The following is a 20,445-nucleotide window of genomic DNA, read 5'->3' on the forward strand; positions in this document are numbered from 1 at the left end:
CTTTCCTCATGATAACTTATAACATGGTATTAATTGCCAGACCAGTCAACATCTCAAAGCTTCTCATTCTTTCAGTGTTTCAGTTTTTGAAGCTTCTGGCTTCTGGCTTTAACTGTAATTTTAATCAAGGTAGAATTTAAGATGTTTGGCCCTTGTAGTTTTTAATTTTCCCAAGTGTAACCAAAGCTGTAGAAGAACAAGTTGACTTTAAACTCTTTTAACTGATCTAAAAGGTGCCATTAAGCATTGTTTTTCCCTATGCAGCTGAATTTGAATGAGAAAGTTGAAACTTGCTGTCTTCTCTTTTTCATGGGAGCATAACAACCCACAGAGCGGTACCCAGGCCATCTACAGGCTGGAAAGGCATCCTTAACAATACGGCATGTGTTTCTTTCCTAAAAACTAAATTAAGACAACATCCAAAGGCACCTGGGTGGCTCAGTCGGTTGAGCATCCAACTCTTGATTTCAGCTCAGATCATGATCCCAGGATCATGAGATTGAGCCCCACCTCAGGCTCCATACTGAACGTGGAGCCTGCTTGAGAGTCTCTCACTCTCCTCCTGCCCCTCTCCCACACTCACTTACTTCTCTCTCTCAAATAAATAAATTTTTAAAAAGACCACATCTGGCTGCAAACTTCCCATGCCTAATTAGTGAGAATTCTTTGATATTCACTGCATTAAATAAATAAAAGTATTTTTGGTTGTTACTCATTAGGGCTATGCTGTTTTAAAAAATGGGTAGCCACTGAGGGGCAGTATTTTCACTGGCTTTCCTTGAAGCCATTCTTACGAATAAGTGGCAGGAAATCTTCCCCATGGAACTTGAGCCCTGCAGCCTCCAAGGCTGGCCAGTTGTAGAAAGTACAAGATACCCTTTTAGTAACTCTTCTGTATATGAGTTCCAAGGACCTATGTGAGAGACACCATGGAAGAGTATGGAACAGAGCTTGAGGGTGTGGAGACCATTGTAGGGGGCAGAGGTAGGGTGTTTCCTTGTACTGAAAGTAGGTGCAGGGCAGACCTGGGGGTTACTAGTTTGCTGGACCTCCTGTATCTCTCACTCTAGAGTCCACACTCAGGATCTATTAATGGACCATCCCTTATTATTTTTTTTAAATTTTCTTCTAAATGTTTATTTATTTTTTTGAGAGAGAGAGAGAGACAGAGACAGAGAGCAAGTGGGGAAAGGGTAGAGAGAGACAGAGAGACAGAGAGAGAAAGAGAGAGAGAGAGAAGGGAGGGAGACACAGAATCTGAAGCAGGCTCCAGGCTCTCAGCAGTCAGCACAGAGCCCGTCATGGACTTGAACCCACAAACCGTGGGATCATGACCTGAGCTGAAGTCAGACGCTTAACTGACTGAGCCACCCAGGTGCCCGCCGATAGACCATCCCTTATTAAGGCTCTCTTGCTCTTACTTTTTGACCTTATTTGGGTATGCTGCCCTTGAATTAATTTCTGACCTTGTAGAAACTATAGAAGAGGCTGCCTGCCAAGCCAAGGGTTGATTTAGTTTCAAGATCTCTTCATCATTAAGTCATTTAAGAGAAATTTATTGAGCAGCTATTATATGCCCAGTACTGTGCTAAGTATTAGGAAATAGGCAAGAAACACATGATACCTGCCTTCAAGAGATGATAATGTTAATGAGGGTGCCAGATAAGAAAAGAGTATAATACAGAGTGAGAAGACAGATGGAGAGAAGCACCAGTCTTCCAGGAGAACATTCTAACTCAGACTGGAGGACTCAGGGAAGACTTCTAGCAGGAGGTGACACAAGACATAATTCATGAAGGGCCAAGAGGTGATAGACAGGTGGGTTCCAGTTCCAGTAATGGCACTCACTTCCTGACTAAGCTTAATCATTTCTATCTTTTGACTGAAAGTGAGAGATTTGCAACTCTTCCTTTCACTTGAACACTTAGGGCCATTGTAGGGTTATTAACTGGCATAATTTCAATATTGCTATGTCTCAGGAAATAGGGAGACCCAAGGAGAGGAAGAGAGATGAGATGGGGAGTGGCTGGTCAGTGAAGCAGTCAGAACACACAAAGCATTTATTGTTTGCCGTCCTGTGAGGCCACAGTTCGTGGTGCCCCCAAAACAATTAAGAGATAGACATTAAAGACTAATGGTTGCAGATCACCATAACAAATATAATAATAATGCAAACATTTGAACTATTGTGAGAATTACTGAAATGTGACACAGAGACACAAAGTGGGCAAATGCTGTTGGAAAAATGACACTGATGGACTCACCAGATACGGTGTTCCATAAACCTTCAATTTGCTAAAAAAAAACAACAACGCAGTGTCTGTGACCTTGCAAATAAAGCAAAGGGCAATAAAATGAAGTATGCCTGTATTCTACTTTTTTTTTTTTTTTTTTTTTATAATATATATTTTTTTTTCGTTTTTATTTATTTTTGAGCCAGGGAGAAACAGAGCATGAATAGGGGAGGGTCAGAGAGAGGGAGACACAGAATCTGAAACAGGCTCCAGGTTCTGAGCTGTCAGCACAGAGCCCGACGTGGGGCTCGAACTCATGGACCGTGAGATCATGACCTGAGCCGAAGTCGGCCCTTTAACCGACTGAGCCACCCAGGCGCCCCTGTATTCTACTTTTTTGATGCTATTGTGAATGGATTTTTTTCTTATTGTCTATGACTATGTCTAAGGTCGATTGAAAGGAAGGTCTCTTAACAGTGCTGGGTCGGGGCGCCTGGGTGGCGCAGTCGGTTAAGCGTCCGACTTCAGCCAGGTCACGATCTCGCGGTCCGTGAGTTCGAGCCCCGCGTCAGGCTCTGGGCTGATGGCTCGGAGCCTGGAGCCTGTTTCCGATTCTGTGTCTCCCTCTCTCTCTGCCCCTCCCCCGTTCATGCTCTGTCTCTCTCTGTCCCAAAAATAAATAAAAAACGTTGAAAAAAAAAATTTAAAAAAAAAAAAAAAACAGTGCTGGGTCAAAAGGATAAACAAAGGGGTGCCTGGGTGGCTTAGTCGGTTAAGCGTCCGACTTCGGCTCAGGTCATGATCTCATGGTTTGTGGGTTTAAGCCCCGCATCGGGCTCTGTGCTGACAGCCCAGAGCCTGGAGCCTGTTTCGGATTCTGTGTCTCCCTGTCTCTCTGCCCTTCTCCCACTCACGCTCTGTCTCTGTGTCTCAAAAATAAATAAACATTTAAAAAAAATTAAAAAAAAAAGGATAAACAAAGAAAGGAATCTTGACCCCTATTTCAACATGGTTCATATACCCACAGTAAAAGCTCCTAGAACAACTCTGTCCAAGAGCAGTTTTGTGATGATGCAACTGTTCTCTGTGATGTCCATGCAGGTAACCCCTGGCCATAAGTAGCTCTTAAGCACTTGAAATGGGAGTAATAGAACAGAGATTCTGATTTTTTTTTTTAATTCTACATAATTTAAATTTAAATAGCCACCTGTGGCTAATGGCTATTATATTGGACAGCATAGTTCTAGAAGAAAGCATGGGAGAATATTTTCATGAATTTAGGGTAGGCAATTATTTCTTAGAGATGATATAAAAAACATAATATAAATTTTAAAAGTTGATAACTTGAACTTAACTGAAATTTAAAGCTTCCACTCATCAAAAGACACCTTCAAAGATATTTATTTTGGAAGAGAGAGAGAGAGAGAGAAAAAACACCCATGGGATGGACAGAGAGAGAGGGAGAGAGAGAATCCCAATCAGGATCTGTGGTGTCAGCACAGAGCCTGATATGGGGCTTGATCTCACGAAATGTGAGATCATGACCTGAACTGAAATCAAGAGTTGGATGCTTAACTGACTGAGCCACCCAGGCACCCCTCAAAAGACATCCTAAGAAAATGAAAATGTAAATCACAGATCAAGAGAAAATGTTTACAATGCATTTGACAAACGGCTTGTATTCAAAATGTATTACAAAACTGTCACAAATCAATAACAAAAATAACCCAATTTTTAAAATGTACAAAAGACTCATACAGAAACTTCACAAAAGAAGATAAACCAATAACCAATAAGCACATGCAAAGGTATTCAACATGACTAGACATCAGAGACATGCCCATTAAAATCACAACAAGATGCCATTTCCCTCCCACTAGCATGACTAACATTGAAAAGACCGACAACACCAAATGTCGACAAGGATGGGGAGTAACTGGAACTCTGATACTTTGTGGTGAGGTTGTAAAATGGCACAACTACGTTGGAAAAGTGCAGTTTCTTATCATGTTAAGCACGTGTCTACTCTGTGACCCAGGAATTCTACTCTTAGGTATTTACTCAAGAGCAATAAAAACATGTATCTACAAAGAGACTAATTAAGAGTGTTCATAGCGGGGTGCCTGGGTGGCTCCATCGGCTGACCTTCCGACTTCATCTCAGGTCATGATCTCATAGCTGTGAGTTCAAGCCCCGTGTTGGGCTCTGTGCTGACCGCTCGGAGCCCGGAGCCTGCTTTGGGTTCTGTGTCTCCCTCTCTCTCTGCCCCTAACCCACTTGCGCTCTGTCTCTGTCTCTCTCAAAAACAAGTAAACATTAAAAAAAAAATTTAAAAAAAACGTGTTCATAGCTCTACTCACAACAGTGCCAAGCTGTCAACAAGCCAGATGTCTTTTTTTTTTTTTTCATTTTTAGAGAGACAGGGTGAGTGGGGGGAGGGGCAAGGAGAGAGGGAGAGAAAGTATCCGAAGCAGGTCCTGCGTCATCAGCAGAGCCCAATGAGGGGCTCAAACTCGTGGACCATGAGATCATGACCTGAGCCGAAACCAGACATCAGAGGCTTACCCAACTGAGCCACCCAGGTGCCCCAAGCCAGATATCTTTTAACAGGAGAATGAATAAACAAATTGTAACAAACTTATATGATGAAATATCACTAAGCAAGAAGGACAAACTGTTGTTATATGTAACAACATGGATGATTCTCAAAAAACATTATGCTAAGCAAAAGAATCCGGCACAGAAGGTTATATATTATATGAATTTGTATGAATTTTAAAAACAGGCTAAACTAATCTGTGGTGATAAAAATCCACACACTTTACCTACAGGAGGTGGAAATTGACTAGAAATTCAAGAATAAGCAAAGCTTATCCATAGAGAGATCCAGGCAGTGCTACCTAAAGTGGGTAGAAATTGAATGGAAGGAAACTTTCTAGGAGAAAGGAAACATTGTCTATCTTGGTCACTATCAGAGTGATAGTTATATGGATGTTTACGTCGGATTTTGCTTTTATGATCTATGAGTTCCAATATGTAAATTTTACCCTATAATGGAAGAAATGGAATTGAAGCAATCTGTGTCTGTGAGTACATTTTTTCACATATAGGTTCTTTAGTTTACCAGTCAAAGAAAGAAAAGAAGAATAAAGAATAAAATAAATCTATTGAGTATTTAACATTTACCAAATTCTAAGAGTACAAAGGTGAACTTTTGCCTTGTTCTCAGGGAGGGAGAATCAGACAAATTGCAGTGTTATCACACCAAGAGATCATCAGGAGAAAGGTCAGAAGAGCCGGGTGGGGCAGAGAAGGCACCTCCAGGGCCTGACTGTCCACCTCCTGGCTCTGCCCTGCAGGAAGACAAAACTCTTTTGGTCTCCTCTTGGTTCAGCAAGGATGATTTTTTTTTAATTATTAATTTATTTTTTTTTTAATTTTTTAATTTTTTTTAAGTTTATTTATTTTTGAGACAGAGAGAGACAGAGCATGAACGGGGGAGGGTCAGAGAGAGTTGGAGACACAGAATCGGAAGCAGGCTCCAGGCTCTGAGCCATCAGCCCAGAGCCCGATGTGGGGCTCGAACTCACGGACAGCGAGATCGTGACCTGTACTGAAGTCGGACGCTTAACCGACTGAGCCACCCAGGCGCCCCTTAATTTATTTTTTTAATTTACATCCAAGTTAGTATATAGGGCCACGATGATTTCAGGAGTAGATTCCTTAATGCCCCTTACCCATTTAGCTCACCCCCCTCCCACAATCCCTCCAGCAACCCTCTGTTTGTTCTGCATATTTAAGAGTCTCTTCTGTTTTGTCCCCCTCCCTGTTTTTATTTCTTTTTGCTTCCCTTCCCTTGTGTTCATCTGTTTTGTCTCTTAAAGTCCTCATATGAGTGAAGTCATATGAGTTTTCTGACTGACTAATTTCTCAGCAAGGATGATTAATGGAGCCACTTCTTAATCCTGAGAAAATGTAGCCTAGGTTATGGAAGAGCTGCTGTCCACAGCTGGGTTTCTGGGTCTGCTTTCATACTCGGTAGATGCTCCAGGCAGGCAGAGAAGCCTCAGCTGCTTCTTAGCCCTGGATTTGCAAAGTGACATAAGCCCCAGCATTTTAGTCTTGCATTTCCAAATGTGTTAAACCCTTCTTTCATAGGTGACATTTTACCTTATTTGGTCACAGGTTGCCGGCACACTCATTCCTACTCTCAAACATCTTTTAAACCTGGGTGAAGTGACAATTAGGGGAAGAAAACCACTTACTGAAAGATAAGAAGACCTCTTAAATGTGCATTAAAGCAGAAGTTGTCAGTCCCCCTAAAGTGATTTTTCTCTGAATTCTGAATACGTGACTTGGTGAACATTGTACTCTTGTATAAATCATTGAGCTTCACATCACATTCGCTCAGTAGGCTATGATATTTATTCACCTGATTTTTTTTTTTTTTTTTTTTTTTTTTTTAATTAAAAAGGATCGGGGCATCTGGGTGGCTCATTCGGTTAAGCTTCTGACTTCAGCTCAGGTCATGATCTCACGGTCTGTGAGTTCGTCCCGCATCAGGCTTTGTGCTGACAGCTCAGAACCTGGAGCCTGTTTCAGATTCTGTGTCTCCCTCTCTCTCTGAGCCTCCCCTATTCATGCTCTGTCTCAAAAATAGATAAATGTTAACAAAAATTAAAAAAAAAAAAAAAGGAAAACTCAGGCTTCTGAGAAGAATGCCTTGTCTGATGTCACCCAGGTAATCAGGTTGGAGAGCTGGTATAAAGTCCTTCAGCTGCTGGATTGCAAAGCTTATAGGATAACTGACCTCCAAAATCCAGAGGTCTATATGGAAGTAATATATGGAGTCCATACAGTCAGATTTTCCAGACTGTAAATTGCATCCAGGGACCCCTGCGTGGCTCAGTTGGTTAAACATCTGACTCTTGATTTCAGCTCAGGTCATGATCTTACAGTTTGTGAGTTTGAGCCCTGCATTGGGCTCTGTGCTGACAGTGTGGAGTCTGCTTGGGATTCTCTCTCTCTCTTCCTCTCTCGCTGCCCCTCCCCCACTTACTCATGTTCTCTCTCTCAAAATAAATAAAAATAAACTTAAAAAAATTGCATCCATGCCCTCTGCCCCATGAGAGCTTGGTCATAAGAACTTTATCCTGAGTGATAGGGTGGGAAGGAAGAGATTTAGAACTAAAATCATGGAGATCACATGCTTGTTAAACAGACTCTAGAATCTAATTTTTGTCAGCTTCTATTCTGGAGTTGAAAATGTGCTCAGTCATGATTCTTACCCTTAAAGAATCACTACCTGTGTGTGAGCAACCTTTGTAGAAACCTGGAAAGGATGGTGATTAAAATAGATGGGTGTCAGGTTATTCAAAGCTCTAATGGGGTTAATCGACACTTATTTTATTCATTCATTCACTGACTTATTACCATTGAGTTGCTAATTGGTTCCACATTAAATAAAACAAGGAATTAGGAAAGTGGGTTTTATTCTCACTGCCATTACTAACTGGTTTTGTGACTAAAGGGGGCAATCTGATGGCTCTTTACCTTAGCTCATGTATTTGTGAAATGGGTATCATGATTCCTGCCCTAAGTGACTGCACTGGTCAGTTTTGAGAATCAAGTGAAATACATGGACATGAAAGCACTTTGACAAATATGAAACTTACCCTGTAAGATAGCACTGCTGTTCAGGCTGATCTGATGTAGGTCAAGGGTCCTAAACTTGACCATCAGTGGTGATCCCTGGGGATTCTATGAAAACACAGCCCCTACCTCTGGAGATTCTGAAGGTCTTGACCCAGGATTCTGCATTTTTTTAAATTACGTTTCTTTATTTTTGAGAGGCAGAGAGAGACAGAGCATGAGTGGGAGAGGGGCAGAGAGAGAGGGAGACACAGAATCTGAAGCAGGCTCCAGGCTCCGAGCTGTCAGCACAGAGCCTGATGCAGGGCTCCAACTCACGAACTATGAGATCATGACCTGAGTCAAAGTTGGACGCTCAACTGACTGAGCCACCCAGGTGCCTGCCCTGCAGGATTCTGCATTTTGAGAAGCACTTCAACTAATTCTGATGCAGGTGATCCAAGAGTCCCAGAGAAGCATGGCTGTTTGATCCAGAATATTGGGGGATTCCTCAGCAAGGTGTCTTTTCGGGATGGTCCAGTTGTCTTGGGTTTATTTACATGTTCAGAAGTGATATCTCTCCATTGTGGTATTTGTCTGTCCTGTACAGAGGCACGTGCTCAAGGCTCAGTGGAAGCATGCCAAAACCCACAATTTCTGTAGGTGAACAAGCTGGTATGTAAGCACTCTTTTATTTTCCTTCTCTCTACAGCAATGCAGAGTCTTCAGAGAAGAGATTCAGAATGAATAGCTTTGTGTCAGACTTCGGAAGACCACTGGAGCCAGATAAGGTGTTTTCTCGACAGGGCAATGAGGAATCCAGGTCTCTCTTTCACTGCTACATCAATGAAGTGGAACACTTGGATAGGGCTAAAGCTTGTCACCAGACCACAGCCCTTGACAGCTGTGTTCAACTGCAAGAAGCCATTAGAAGCAATGGGCGGCCAGAGGAGGAGTTGAACAGGCTCATGAAGTTCGACATCCCCAACTTCGTGAACACAGACCAGAACTCCTCCTTTGGGGAGGATGATCTTCTGATTTCAGAACCACCTATTGTTCTAGAAAATAAGCCAGTTTCCCAGACCTCACACAAAGACCTGGATTGAGAAACATACTCCGTAAAGTGTCTTCCTGGAGATGTTGGATCCGTCTTTGTAAAGCAAGAAATCTCCACTGACCAAAGTTGTTTGTGTGTGTTGGGGGGAGACATGGGAGACAGAGATAGAAAGAAAGACACAGAGAAGAGAGCCCCTCAGAAAAGAGCTGAAGAAGCTGAGCTTCTGTGCCTTTAAACACAGTTCAGGCTTTTTTGAGAATAAAGTATTTGCATGGTCTCACCTTCCTTGTTGTTGAAAAGTTTGGCTGCACAGAGTGTCAGTGTTCTTGAATGGGGGTTAGCATGCTGCATTCCAGTCTGGCCCTGCCACCACCACGCTCTATTTTTAGCAAGTTGCTTTACCTCTCTGGGCTGCCACATTGTTCATTGTAACATGAGGAGTTTGAAGTAGATGACTCATCCCAGCTCTAATATTTTGTGAATTTGTGACTTTGCATCCAGAAAAAGCTGGAATGTACATAACGCAGTATAAACCAGGGCACTGCCTCCTATCTCTTGTAGGATGCCCTATGTCAGTACCTTCCACTCAGCCCTTAACTGAGCCCAGCTTTTGTCAGAGGTCCAAGCATCTATGAGGAGGTCAGAAGACACATCTCTCAGTCACCATGGCCGACATTTCTTTGATTGTACTGAAACAGCTCTTCTGAGAACCTCCAGCCACCCATGCTAAGAGCTAGGGCCAGCCCTGCCCCTCTTCTCCCAGAATCAGTACCAATTCATGGTACACCGCATGGCACTCTTGTTCCCAGAAATGTAGAGAAGGTTGTCAGCTCAGTGAGAGGAGGTGCCTTTCGTATCTCTGTGTTGGTGTGCGTCCGTCATAAGAAGAGTACTTGCCATGCTATTTACTTGGCAGATGTGTAGGTGATAGTCATGTGACTAGTGTATGGACTTTGAGCTGAGATGGTGAATGGGTTGTAAATCGCCACCAACAGATATGCAGGGTGGCCTGGTGCAACACAGAGTTAATTTCATGAAAGAGTCCAGTCTGCACGCTGGTATTGGAAACAACTTGGTTTTGCACACACAGTTGCATGCATGGCCAACTGCTAATCTCTGGGTGGCATTTTCATTATGAATTTGTTTACCACCTGTCTTGCTAAAGCTAAAAAATAAATGCATTTGCACAGGAATTTTCTCTGGTTCTTTGTTCTCACACATCCAAATTTTTCATTTCCTTTAAGAATTATTCCATGTTTATAATGCTTCCTAATTTCTGTCATCTCTAGGAGCCCAGTTGGTCTGAGTCATGCACCAGATTTCATTTGGGAGTTATCCCGCCAGAAGAAATCCCTTTTCTATAATATCTTTTGAGGAAAATATTATTCTTTAAGACTCTAACATTAAACAGTAGAGCAAAGCATGGAACATTTCTTGTAATTAGCACATTTTTGCAAATAGATACTTGCTATTTTCATTAAAGAATGCTGATTTTATTAACTTTTACTAATATGAATATTACTATTCATCATTTAAACAACCAAATATAAACCATAGGCTATTTCTTAAGATTCAAAGCTATTTAAGTGGTATCTTATTTAGAAATAGATTCATTAGAAGAGTGTTACTAGAAGTTGGAAAAATACCTATGACCATGCCATCATTCTTATTAACTAAATGTCAAAAACTGTGAAGTGTATAAGACTTTACACCTCCTATAAGCTATCAGAGTAAGCCAGGTCCAGTTTTGTGGATGCTGGCAGAAGACATGAGACTCCTGGCTCAGAGACAAAGAACTTCTTACAGCACAGCAGGCAACATGTTCTTCATGGTCATGTTGGATCCTAAATTCATTTCCTATTGCTACTGTAGCAAAGTACCACAAATTTAGCTTAAAGCAACACACGTTTATTCTCTTACAGTTCTAGAGCACAGAAGTCCAAAATCAGTGTCAGTGGGCTAAAATCAAGGTGTCATCACAGCCGTATTCTATCTGAAAGCTAGAGAAAAATCCACTTCCTTGCCTTTTCTGGCTTTCAGAGGCTACTCACACTCTTTGGCTTAGGACTTTGTATCACTCCATCCTCTGCTCCTACTTTATACCTCTGTCTCTGACCATCCTGCCTCTCTCCTATAAGGACCCATTAGGACCCTTATAATCCAATTGCATTAGATTACCCATGATAATCTCCCAATTTGAGATTCTTAATTGCATATGCAAAATTCCTTTTGTCATGTATGGTAACATACTCACAAATTCAAGGATTATGACTTGGACATGTTTTGGGAGGGTGTTAGCCTACACAGTCTTCCCTTTGGCCCCAAAGATTCATGAGCACCTCACATGTAAAATACATTCACCTCATCCCAGCATCCTCCAAAGTCTCAATTATAAAGCATCAACTCAAAGTCCAATTTATAGTCTAAATCTTATTAGCTCAAAAGTCCCAATTTCATCATCATAATTATCTAACTCAGGTATGGGTGAGACCCTGGGTACGATCCATCTTGGGAAAAATTCTCCATCTGTGGCTTGTGAAACTAGAGAACAAGTAATTTGTTCCCAAAATACAATGGTGGGACAAGCACATCAGACCAGTTATAGACATCTGTTCCAAAAGGGAGAAACTGGAAGGAAAAAAGGACTCACCAGTCCTAAGCAATTTTGAAATTCATTTGGGCTAACTCCATTCAGTTGTCCTGGAAATAATCCTCTGTGGCTCATGGCTTTGCCCTCTGGGCCTGCAGCTCTGCCCTTTCAATCATCCTTTCTTTTTCTTAAATGTATTTGTAATGGAGAAGTTTATCAACCTGTTTCCTGCATGTAGAACTTTGGGGGGGGGTCTCACAGCCTACTTTCATCTTGTCCTCTTTCTGTCCCTTAAAGCCCAATTTGGCAGTGTTTCTCCAGGTGTCACATTCTCAAGAACATTGTGAGACTTCTCACTGTGTCACATGTATTCATTCCATTAGACAAGAGGCACAAATTGCACCACAGAATCATTCCCTCTTGAGGCTGGGGCATGACCTTTTGTAACTCCAAGCTGGTCAGGGGAAGGTGGCTTTTGCTTTGATCAATGACAGTTCTCCAGAGAATGGAAAACTAGTGGACCAACACTGCCCCCGAAGCTGGGAATGACAAAGCGGCTAGTAAAGGAATCTGGGTGGGACATCGCCAGCACCCTTATAAACAGTAACAGATGACATTTATTGGGTACCAAGCAGCCTCTGTGCTAACTTAATTTTTGTAACCCCACTATGAGAACTCTCAATACAGAGGATTAAATGATCCTTTTAAATATAAGTCCAATTACCTCTCTGCTCAAAACACTGCAATGGGGGCACGTGGGTGGCTCAGTCGGTTAAGTGTCTTACTCTTGATTTCGGCTCAGGTCATGATCCCGGGGTTGTGGGACTGAGCCCTGTGTTGGGCTCCATGCTGAGCATGGAGCCTGCTTGGGATTCTCTCTCTCTTCCTCTCTCTCTGTGCCTTCCCTGCTTGTGCTTGCTCTCTCTCTCTCTCTCAAAATAAATAAACATTCAAAACTCTGCAATGGCTTCCAGTGTCACTCAGCAAAGAAGCTAGAGTCCTTATACTGACCTTAAGGCTTTCCTCCCTCCGTCGCCCAGCTGATCTCATCTGTTCTCCCCCGGCTCACCCTGCTCACCCTGCTCCAGCCCACTGACCTTCCTGCTATCCCTTGAAAACATCAGACATTTGTCTAAGGGCTGTTGCCCTGGCCAGTCTCTCTGTCTGGTACATTTTTCCTCTAGATGTCCACTTGGCCCACTCTCTCACCTCTTTTAGCTTTTTCCTCAAATGCCCCCTGTTATGGGTCAAATTGTGCCCCCTCCCAACCTACCAAAATCACACGTTAAAGTCCTATCCCCTAAAGGCCGAGAATGTGACCTTATCTGGAAACAGGGTTGGAGCAGAGGTCACGAGGGTGGGCCCTCATCCAATATGACTTGTGTCCTTATAAAAAGGGAATATTTGGACACAGAGACACGCATAGGATGAAGTCCACATGAAGAAAAGTCGGGAGAAGATAAGCCAAGGAGAGATGCCTGGAGCAGACTTCCCCTCAACAGCCTTAAGAAGGAAGCAGTCCTGCTGACTGACACGTTGATCTCAGACTTTCAGCTTCAGAATTGAGAGACAGCACATCTCTGGCGTTGACATCACCTCGTTGTAGTGCTTTGTTGGATCCCTAGTAGCAACAGCCCCCTCCTCAATGTTCTTAGTGAGGCTTACGCTGGCCATTCTTTCAAACTGGGCACTGCCTTCCCCTTATTCCTGGCCAGAACACTATCTCCCTGATCATACTCTGTTTTTCTTTCTCTACTGCACTTATCACCTACCATACTGTACAATTTATATGATTATGATGTCTGCGGTTTCCTTCGTGTCCCTCTTACTAGAATGTAAGCTCTGCCAGGGCCAGACAGGTGCCTGAAACACAGGAGGCAGCCGGTAAAAACTGGCTGGAGGGAGGGATGGACTGTTTCTTATATGTATTTATATTTATTTTACAGGCGGGAGAACTAAGGCTCTGGGAGACTCGGTCTGTTTCTCAGGTGCAGAGTTGCCTGGCGGCAGACCAACCTGGGTTCCAAGAAATGGAGAACCTGGTGAAGGCTTGAATGGGTCTCTCGCTGTTGGTTAGTATTTACTTGATTTTTTTTTTCTGTCTCCAACTTTTGACCTCTTTATGTATTCTTTGTAACTTTCAATCTGTTTTAAATTTGAATTGTGCTTTGTTTCAGGCAATCTGTAAGTCTTTTAACTTGCAGGTTTGTTCCCTATTGTGATTACTGATGATGTTTGCTTCCTAGCCTCTTATTTTGTGATTTCTATTTACTTGGCTCTGCTTTTCTCCTCTTTTCTTTACACCATGCAGCCGTGCTCAAGAGCAGGTGGTCTGGAAATAGTCTGTTTGAGATGGGTTTCATTACTGGCTAACTGTGCCATCTTCACCAGGGTGCCTAGATACTGTTTCCTCATAAACAAGAAGGGATAACATCCACCTAAAAGTTAGTGAGCAGTAAGTGATAAAACATATAAAGCACTTAAAATAGTGATTGACCTATTCTACATGCTCCATTTTGGCTCATTTGTTTTTATTCTCTCTCTCTTTTTAAAATTTAATTCTAGTGTAGTTTTTATTTTCTTTTTAAACTATCTATCTATTTTTTAAACAACTGTTTGAGAGATTACTCTTGAATTTTAATAAACATACTGGATACTGAAAGTTCAAGTCTGTTGTTTAACTTGTGGAATTTGATGTACCAATTGTTGTATATATTTTGTTTCCATAAGTTCTGTTGGGCTCTTTTAAAACAATCCACCTGTTCTTTTCTCATGAGGTCGTAATATTTTCCATTAAATTTTCTATGATTTATATTTTTAAAGGAGGATTTAGCCATAGTCATGTTATGCTCTCTTTTATTGTTTCATAGTTTAAGAAACTTGTTAATGTTTATTTGAGAGAGAGAGAGAGAGACAGAGCGCGAGCGGGGAGGGCGGTGGTAGAAAGAGAGCAAGAGACACAGAATCTGAAGCAGGCTCCAGGCTCCAGGCTTTGAGCAGCACAGAGCCTGCAAACCCACCAACTTTGAGATCATGACCTGAGTCGAAGCGGGTCGCTTAACTGAATGAGCCACCCAGGCACCCCGATTGTTTCATAATTTTAGGCTCTGGAATACTAATCATCTTGGGGGTTTTTGGGTTTGCTACTTCTTATAGTCAATTGTTTCCAACTGGTGTGTGTGTGTGTGTGTGTGTGTGTGTGTGTGTGTAGTTGCATGAGCTTCTTTACAGTGAGCAGTATTTTTTTCTATGATTGTCTCACGCATCCTGGTTTTATAAAAATTTCTCTAAGCGGGGTGCCTGCGCGGCTTAGTTGGTTAAGTTTCTGACTTCAGCTCAGGTCATGATCTCTCTGTTCATGGGTTCAAGCCCCGTGTTGGGCTCTGTGCTGACAGCTCAGAGACTGAAGCCTGCTTTGGATTCTATGTGCATCTCTCTCTCTCTCTCTCTCTAACCCTCCCTGCTCTCTCTCAAAAATAAACATTAAACTTTTTTTAATTATTTTAAAAAAATAAAAAAAATAAAAATTTCCCTGAGTGATCAATCTGGAATTATGTTATTTTTAAACTTTTGCTTGGGGCTTCCTGTTTCATAAATAGGAGTATAAATTTGGATCCCACCGGAGGTTTTGTTTTTCTTAGGAACCCTGGTACAACCAATGTCCTCATCCCTTACCTATGTCAGTGTATGGAGTTCCTTGCCTCCCTTTCACTGAAGGGTCTCAGGAAAGCAAGACAGTTTCTATGCCTGGTATGAACCCCTTTTTTCTGAGTGGGTATTTTAACCCACTTGAGGATGCAGATTAAAATCCTGTCCCCAGGGTGCTGTGGCATCAGCTCACAAGCTTACCATTCTGGCTTTAAAAGTTTCCTGTTTATTTTTGTCATCTGAGAATTCTTTTCTTCATGGTTAGCTCTATATTATTTTTGTTGTTTTATTTTACCCAGTATTACTGAACGTTTTCCTTTGTAAAGGGATCCAAATTAACTCAGTTTCCCGTATTTCGAGAACTAAAAGCTTCCGTTCTGGAATATCAGTTTGATTTTTATTTATTTATTTATTTATTTATTTATTTATTTATTTATTTTTTAATGTTAATTTTTGAGAGAGAGACAGCAAGCAGGGGAGGGGCAGAGAGAGAGAGAGAGAGGGAGACACAGAATCCAAAGCAGGCTTCAGGCTTGGAGAATCGTGAGATCATGACCTGAGCCGAAGTTGGTCACTTAACTGAGCCATCCAGGCGCCCCTCAGTTTGATTCGTTTAAAAAATACATTTCAGTATATTTCGTAGGTGCAAATCTTTATCCTTTTATCTATTTTGTCCACCATTTCCTCTAGTGTATCGAACATATTGAAAGTGATTATTTTAAAAGTCTTCATTTGCTAACCCTGATACCTGGACCACTTGTGTTTGCACTTGCTAATGTTTCCTATTCTTGTATTATTAAATCATATAGCCTGGACACTTTGCATGTCTGGAAATTGTTTACTTATTTGGCAGACATTGTGAATGAAATCGATTGATGCTACAAATGATGTTGTCTTCCATGAGAGAAGCTTCCCTACTTCCTGTTAGGCAGGTACAGTTTGGGGTGATCATCTTGCTCCAGTCAGCCATTGAGGTAGGTCAGTACTCAATTGCTTTTTCAAAAACAACTTTGAGGTATACTTGACAGAATGATTTTTATGTATTTAAAGTGTACTTTTTAATACACTTTGACACCCAAGAAACCATCACCACAACCAAGATAATAAATATGTTTATCACCCACAGAAGTTTTCTCATACCCACTTGTAATCCCTCCCTCCCCACCTCTTCCCCAGGAAACAATTGATCTGCTGTCTGCCACTATACATTGGTTTGTATTTTCAAGATATTTATATGAATGCAATCATGTGGTATCTACTCTTGTTTTGTCTGGCTTCTTACATAATTATTTTGAGATCACCCATGTATTTTTTTTTATCCATTTACTTGTTGATAGATGTTTGGGTTATTTACAATTTTGGCTATTATAGATAAAACTTCTATGAATATTTGTTTACAAATCTTTATATTGGCATGTGCTTTTATTTTCTTAAGCACCTAGAAGAGGAACATCTGGGTCATATGGCAGATAGATGTTTCTTTTTAAGAAACTGCTGGACATTTTCTAAAATGGTTATATAGTTTTAAATTCCTCACAGTGTATAAATTCTGGTTTGTTTTGCTTTCTTACCAACACTTTGTAAGATCAATCTCTTAAAAATTTAGCCATTCTAATATATGTGTTTAGTCCTATCTCATTATGGTTTTCAATTGCATTTCACTAATAATCAATGCTATTCGGCATCTCTTCATAAGCTTATTTTGCATCTGGATATCTTTGGTAAAGTGTCTTTTCATGTCTTTGGCTCATTGTCTTATTTGGGGTGTTTGTTTTATTACTGACTTTTGAGAGTTCTTTATTTTGGGTATAAATCTTTGATCAGATATATGATCTGCAAATAGTTTCTGTCAGCCTATAGCTTGTCTTTTTGTCTGCTTAATAGTGTCTTCGAAGAGCAGAAGTTGCTTATTATGGTGAAGTTGAATTTATCAATTCTTTTTAAAATAGGTCATATTTTTGGTGTCATGTCAAAGAAATCTTCACCAAACTCAAGGTCATAAATGTTTAATCTTTTTTTCTTTAAGTTTTATAGTTTTAGGTTTTATATTAAAGTCTATGATCCATTTTGAGTTCATCTTTACATATATTGTGATGTATGATCAAAGTTTATGTTTTGCATTAGGAATCTGATTGTTTCAGCACTATTTGTTGAAAAGAACCTTTTGTACTGAGTTGCCTTTGCACCTTTACTGAAAATCAGTTTTCCAGCATGCGTGTACATGTGTTGGCTTATTTCTGGATATTCTATTCTGTTGCATTGTCCTATTTGCCTATATTATGCCAAATCATACTTCTTGATTGCTGTAGCTTTATAGTTAGTGTTATAATCAGATAGTGTAAGTCCCCGACTTTGTTCTTCTTGTTTGAAATTGTTTTGACTATCTGGGGTCCTTTGTGTTTCTGTCTGAATTTTGGAATCAGTTTTTGGAATTTCCTTATATCCTGTTCTGCCAAAATTCCACCCATTTCTTAAGATCCATCCCCAAAGCCACATTTTCCAAAAGAAGCTTTCCAGGTCCCAGGTGAAAGGGATTTCTTCTTTTTCTCCTGTGCTCCATTCACACTCCATATGACACTTAACTGCATTTATTCATACTTGGCTCTGTGTACTTTTCTGATCTTCTTGCCATCTAGTAAACTTCACCGGATCAGAAATCTTGATTTGTTCCCTCTGCTGAAAAAAGAGCTTTAGCCTTTGCAGGTGTGAGCCCTGCATTAAGAGAGATCTGCAAAGATATCTAGCTCATCTCCTGCATATTGTCAAGGAGTCCAACAGATTTAGGATGGTTTATTGTTTTTTATCTCCATGTTCTGTCAGGCCTGATTACTTGTTGCTATTACTGCACTTTCAAAGAATAATAGGATAATCATTGTCCAAATATCAAAACATATTCTAATTGACTTGTGTTGATAATTATGCAGCTGTGTCAATCTATTGTTCACAGAGTCCCTCTTCATTAAACTTTTGGGAGAATGTCATATCTTTAAAGATGGCAATGATACCTTTGTCTACTAGGGCAGGGATACCTCGACTCAGACCTACTAAATTTCCACTGGTCCCCTTCAGCTCTATTCTAGTCCTCAACTGGGGGGAACTTGTAGTAATGCCCCTAACTTCTAAAAGCCTATTATTCTCAAGAAGATTTTTTCTAGGAGTATAGTCATGTCCTTCTTATGGGTGAGATTTAGTTCAGTGATCTGGCAGTATGGGGATATATTTAGTCTGATTTTATAGAGTCTAAACTGTTCCATACTTATTAGGAACAAATACAACAAGGAAATTGTTTTAGTTTCTAACATATTAGCAGCATAATTATATGAGTAGGGAAATCAGCTATCTCATCATATTCAGGCATCATGTCGATGTGATACTCACCTTGAATAATGGTTTCTCCTGTGAGGAATTTGAGGTTCAAATTCACACTTATGAATGGCTTTTTGGTTTTCTCCCTTAGTCTTTCCATATTCATTACATCTGGTGAGATTATATAAATCCTGTTCATTTGCAAGAGATCACTAATGTTGCTTAAAGCATCATGTTTCAAAGGCAATTTGTTAGAAGATAGAAATCTCCTTGTTTTTTTCTAAAATAAAATCTGTTAGTGGTTAAAGAAAATTTGCCTTAAAACCTTATATATATATATAGTGACATAAAATTTTTAAAAAATGATTAACCATTAGGTTCCATAAACACTATAGCAGTTATTTACTTCTAAGCCTATTTCTGTGGCAGCTCTGCAGTGATTCCTTTTTTATTAGAGTCCTTAAGAGGCCTGTGCCATTGCTGCCATTATCATCGTGGAACTGATTCCTCTAGAAGATCCTAGGAAAATAAAGAGATGAACAGGGATGAGTGTATGTGTATGTGTACAAGGAGAGATATAACCAGGCAGTAGATGTAGAATATATGTTCCATTTAGAGAAGAATATGATCGTGAAAATCTGGTGTGGTGAACAAAGGACATGGTAGGGGGGAGATAGTCAAATGGAAAGGAGGAGGACATAAACAAAGGTGTTAGTATAGACGGCGTGGTTAGAAGATTAGAAGATTGGTTTGAATGAGAGGAGTGTGGTAGGCAGAATAATGCTCTCTGCTGACCTTCCCCAAGGTAGCCACCTGTGAAAAGGTACTCACATGGCAAAAGGGACTTTGCAGGTGTTGTTAAGGATCCTGAAGTGGGGAGAAGGGAAGAGCATCTGGATTGTCCAGGTAGAACCAATCTAATCATTTGGGTCCTTAAAAGAGGAGAACCTCTCCCAGCTGGGCCTTCGGTCAGAGGTATGGAAGAATGCTCAGATGCAAGGTTGCTATGAGGATGGAGAGAGGGGCAATGCCAACATATGTAGGTGGAAAAGAAGGAAAGGCAGGACGAAACAGAGAGACATTTTCTCCCAGGGTCTCCGGAAAGAATGCAGCTCTGCTGATACTTTGATTTTATCCCAATGAGAACTGTGTTGGAACTCTGATCTACAGAATGGTAAGATGATAAATCTGTACTGTTTTAAGCCGTCAGGTTTGAGGTAATTTGTTAAAGCAGTAATAGAAAACTGGTATAGGGAGTATTTGTGTAATAGATTAGAGGTCTGGAATGGAGTGTGGAGAGGAAGTCTCGGTCACAAGGATTAGGGTAAGGATTCTAACATTTACACCTAAAAAGCAACTGGGTCAAGTGGGAAGCCTGTATGCATCAAGCAGAGCTTTAGAAAGAACTGCCTGGCAATATTGTTTTGCAGGCTATTTGGGGTGTGGAAAGCATAGGGGCAATTTCATCTCTACACTAAAAGGAGTAAAATGGTGACAGGGTTTCAGTGCTGGTGGATGTGGGGGGTGGAAAGGGAAGGGAGATACAGGCATTATTTTGAAGAAATTGGCTACAGGTTTGATGACCACATGTCGAGGAGAGTTAGTTGATGTGAACTAAATATGTCCCCTCAAAATTTATATGTTGAAACCCAATCCCCCAGTGTGATGGTGGGGCCTTTGTGAGGTAATTAGGATTACATGAAGTTATAAGGGCAGAGCCATCATGAATGAGAGTAGTGCTCTTATAAAAGAACTGGAGAACTTGCTTCTCTATTTTCCACCCTGTGAGGATACAACAAGCAGACAGACCTCTTCAATCCAGGAAGCAAACTGTCATCTCACACCTTGATCTTGGATTTCCCAGCCTCCAGAACTATGAGAAATGAATGTTTGTTGTTGAAGCCACCTAATCTATGGTAATTTGTTCTAGCATCCCGAATTGACTGACAGTTGAGAATGCCTCAAGGTTTAGAACTGTC

The 20,445-nt window shown here is 40.9% G+C and overlaps 1 protein-coding gene across 1 annotated transcript in view; it reads left to right on the forward strand.

Moving 5' to 3' along the window:
- Positions 1–10,035, forward strand: part of MRAP2 (melanocortin 2 receptor accessory protein 2) — a 54,708-nt gene extending 44,673 nt beyond the window's left edge. The window contains exon 4 of the mRNA XM_042937346.1: positions 8,578–10,035. Coding sequence (XP_042793280.1) covers positions 8,578–8,971 — 394 coding nt within the window. The 3' untranslated portion in view covers positions 8,972–10,035. The remainder of the gene's footprint in view (positions 1–8,577) is intronic.
- The last annotated feature ends 10,410 nt before the right edge of the window (positions 10,036–20,445 follow it).

The sequence above is a fragment of the Panthera leo genome, chromosome B2 (assembly GCF_018350215.1).
Source record: "Panthera leo isolate Ple1 chromosome B2, P.leo_Ple1_pat1.1, whole genome shotgun sequence".
Classification (NCBI taxonomy): domain Eukaryota; kingdom Metazoa; phylum Chordata; class Mammalia; order Carnivora; family Felidae; genus Panthera; species Panthera leo.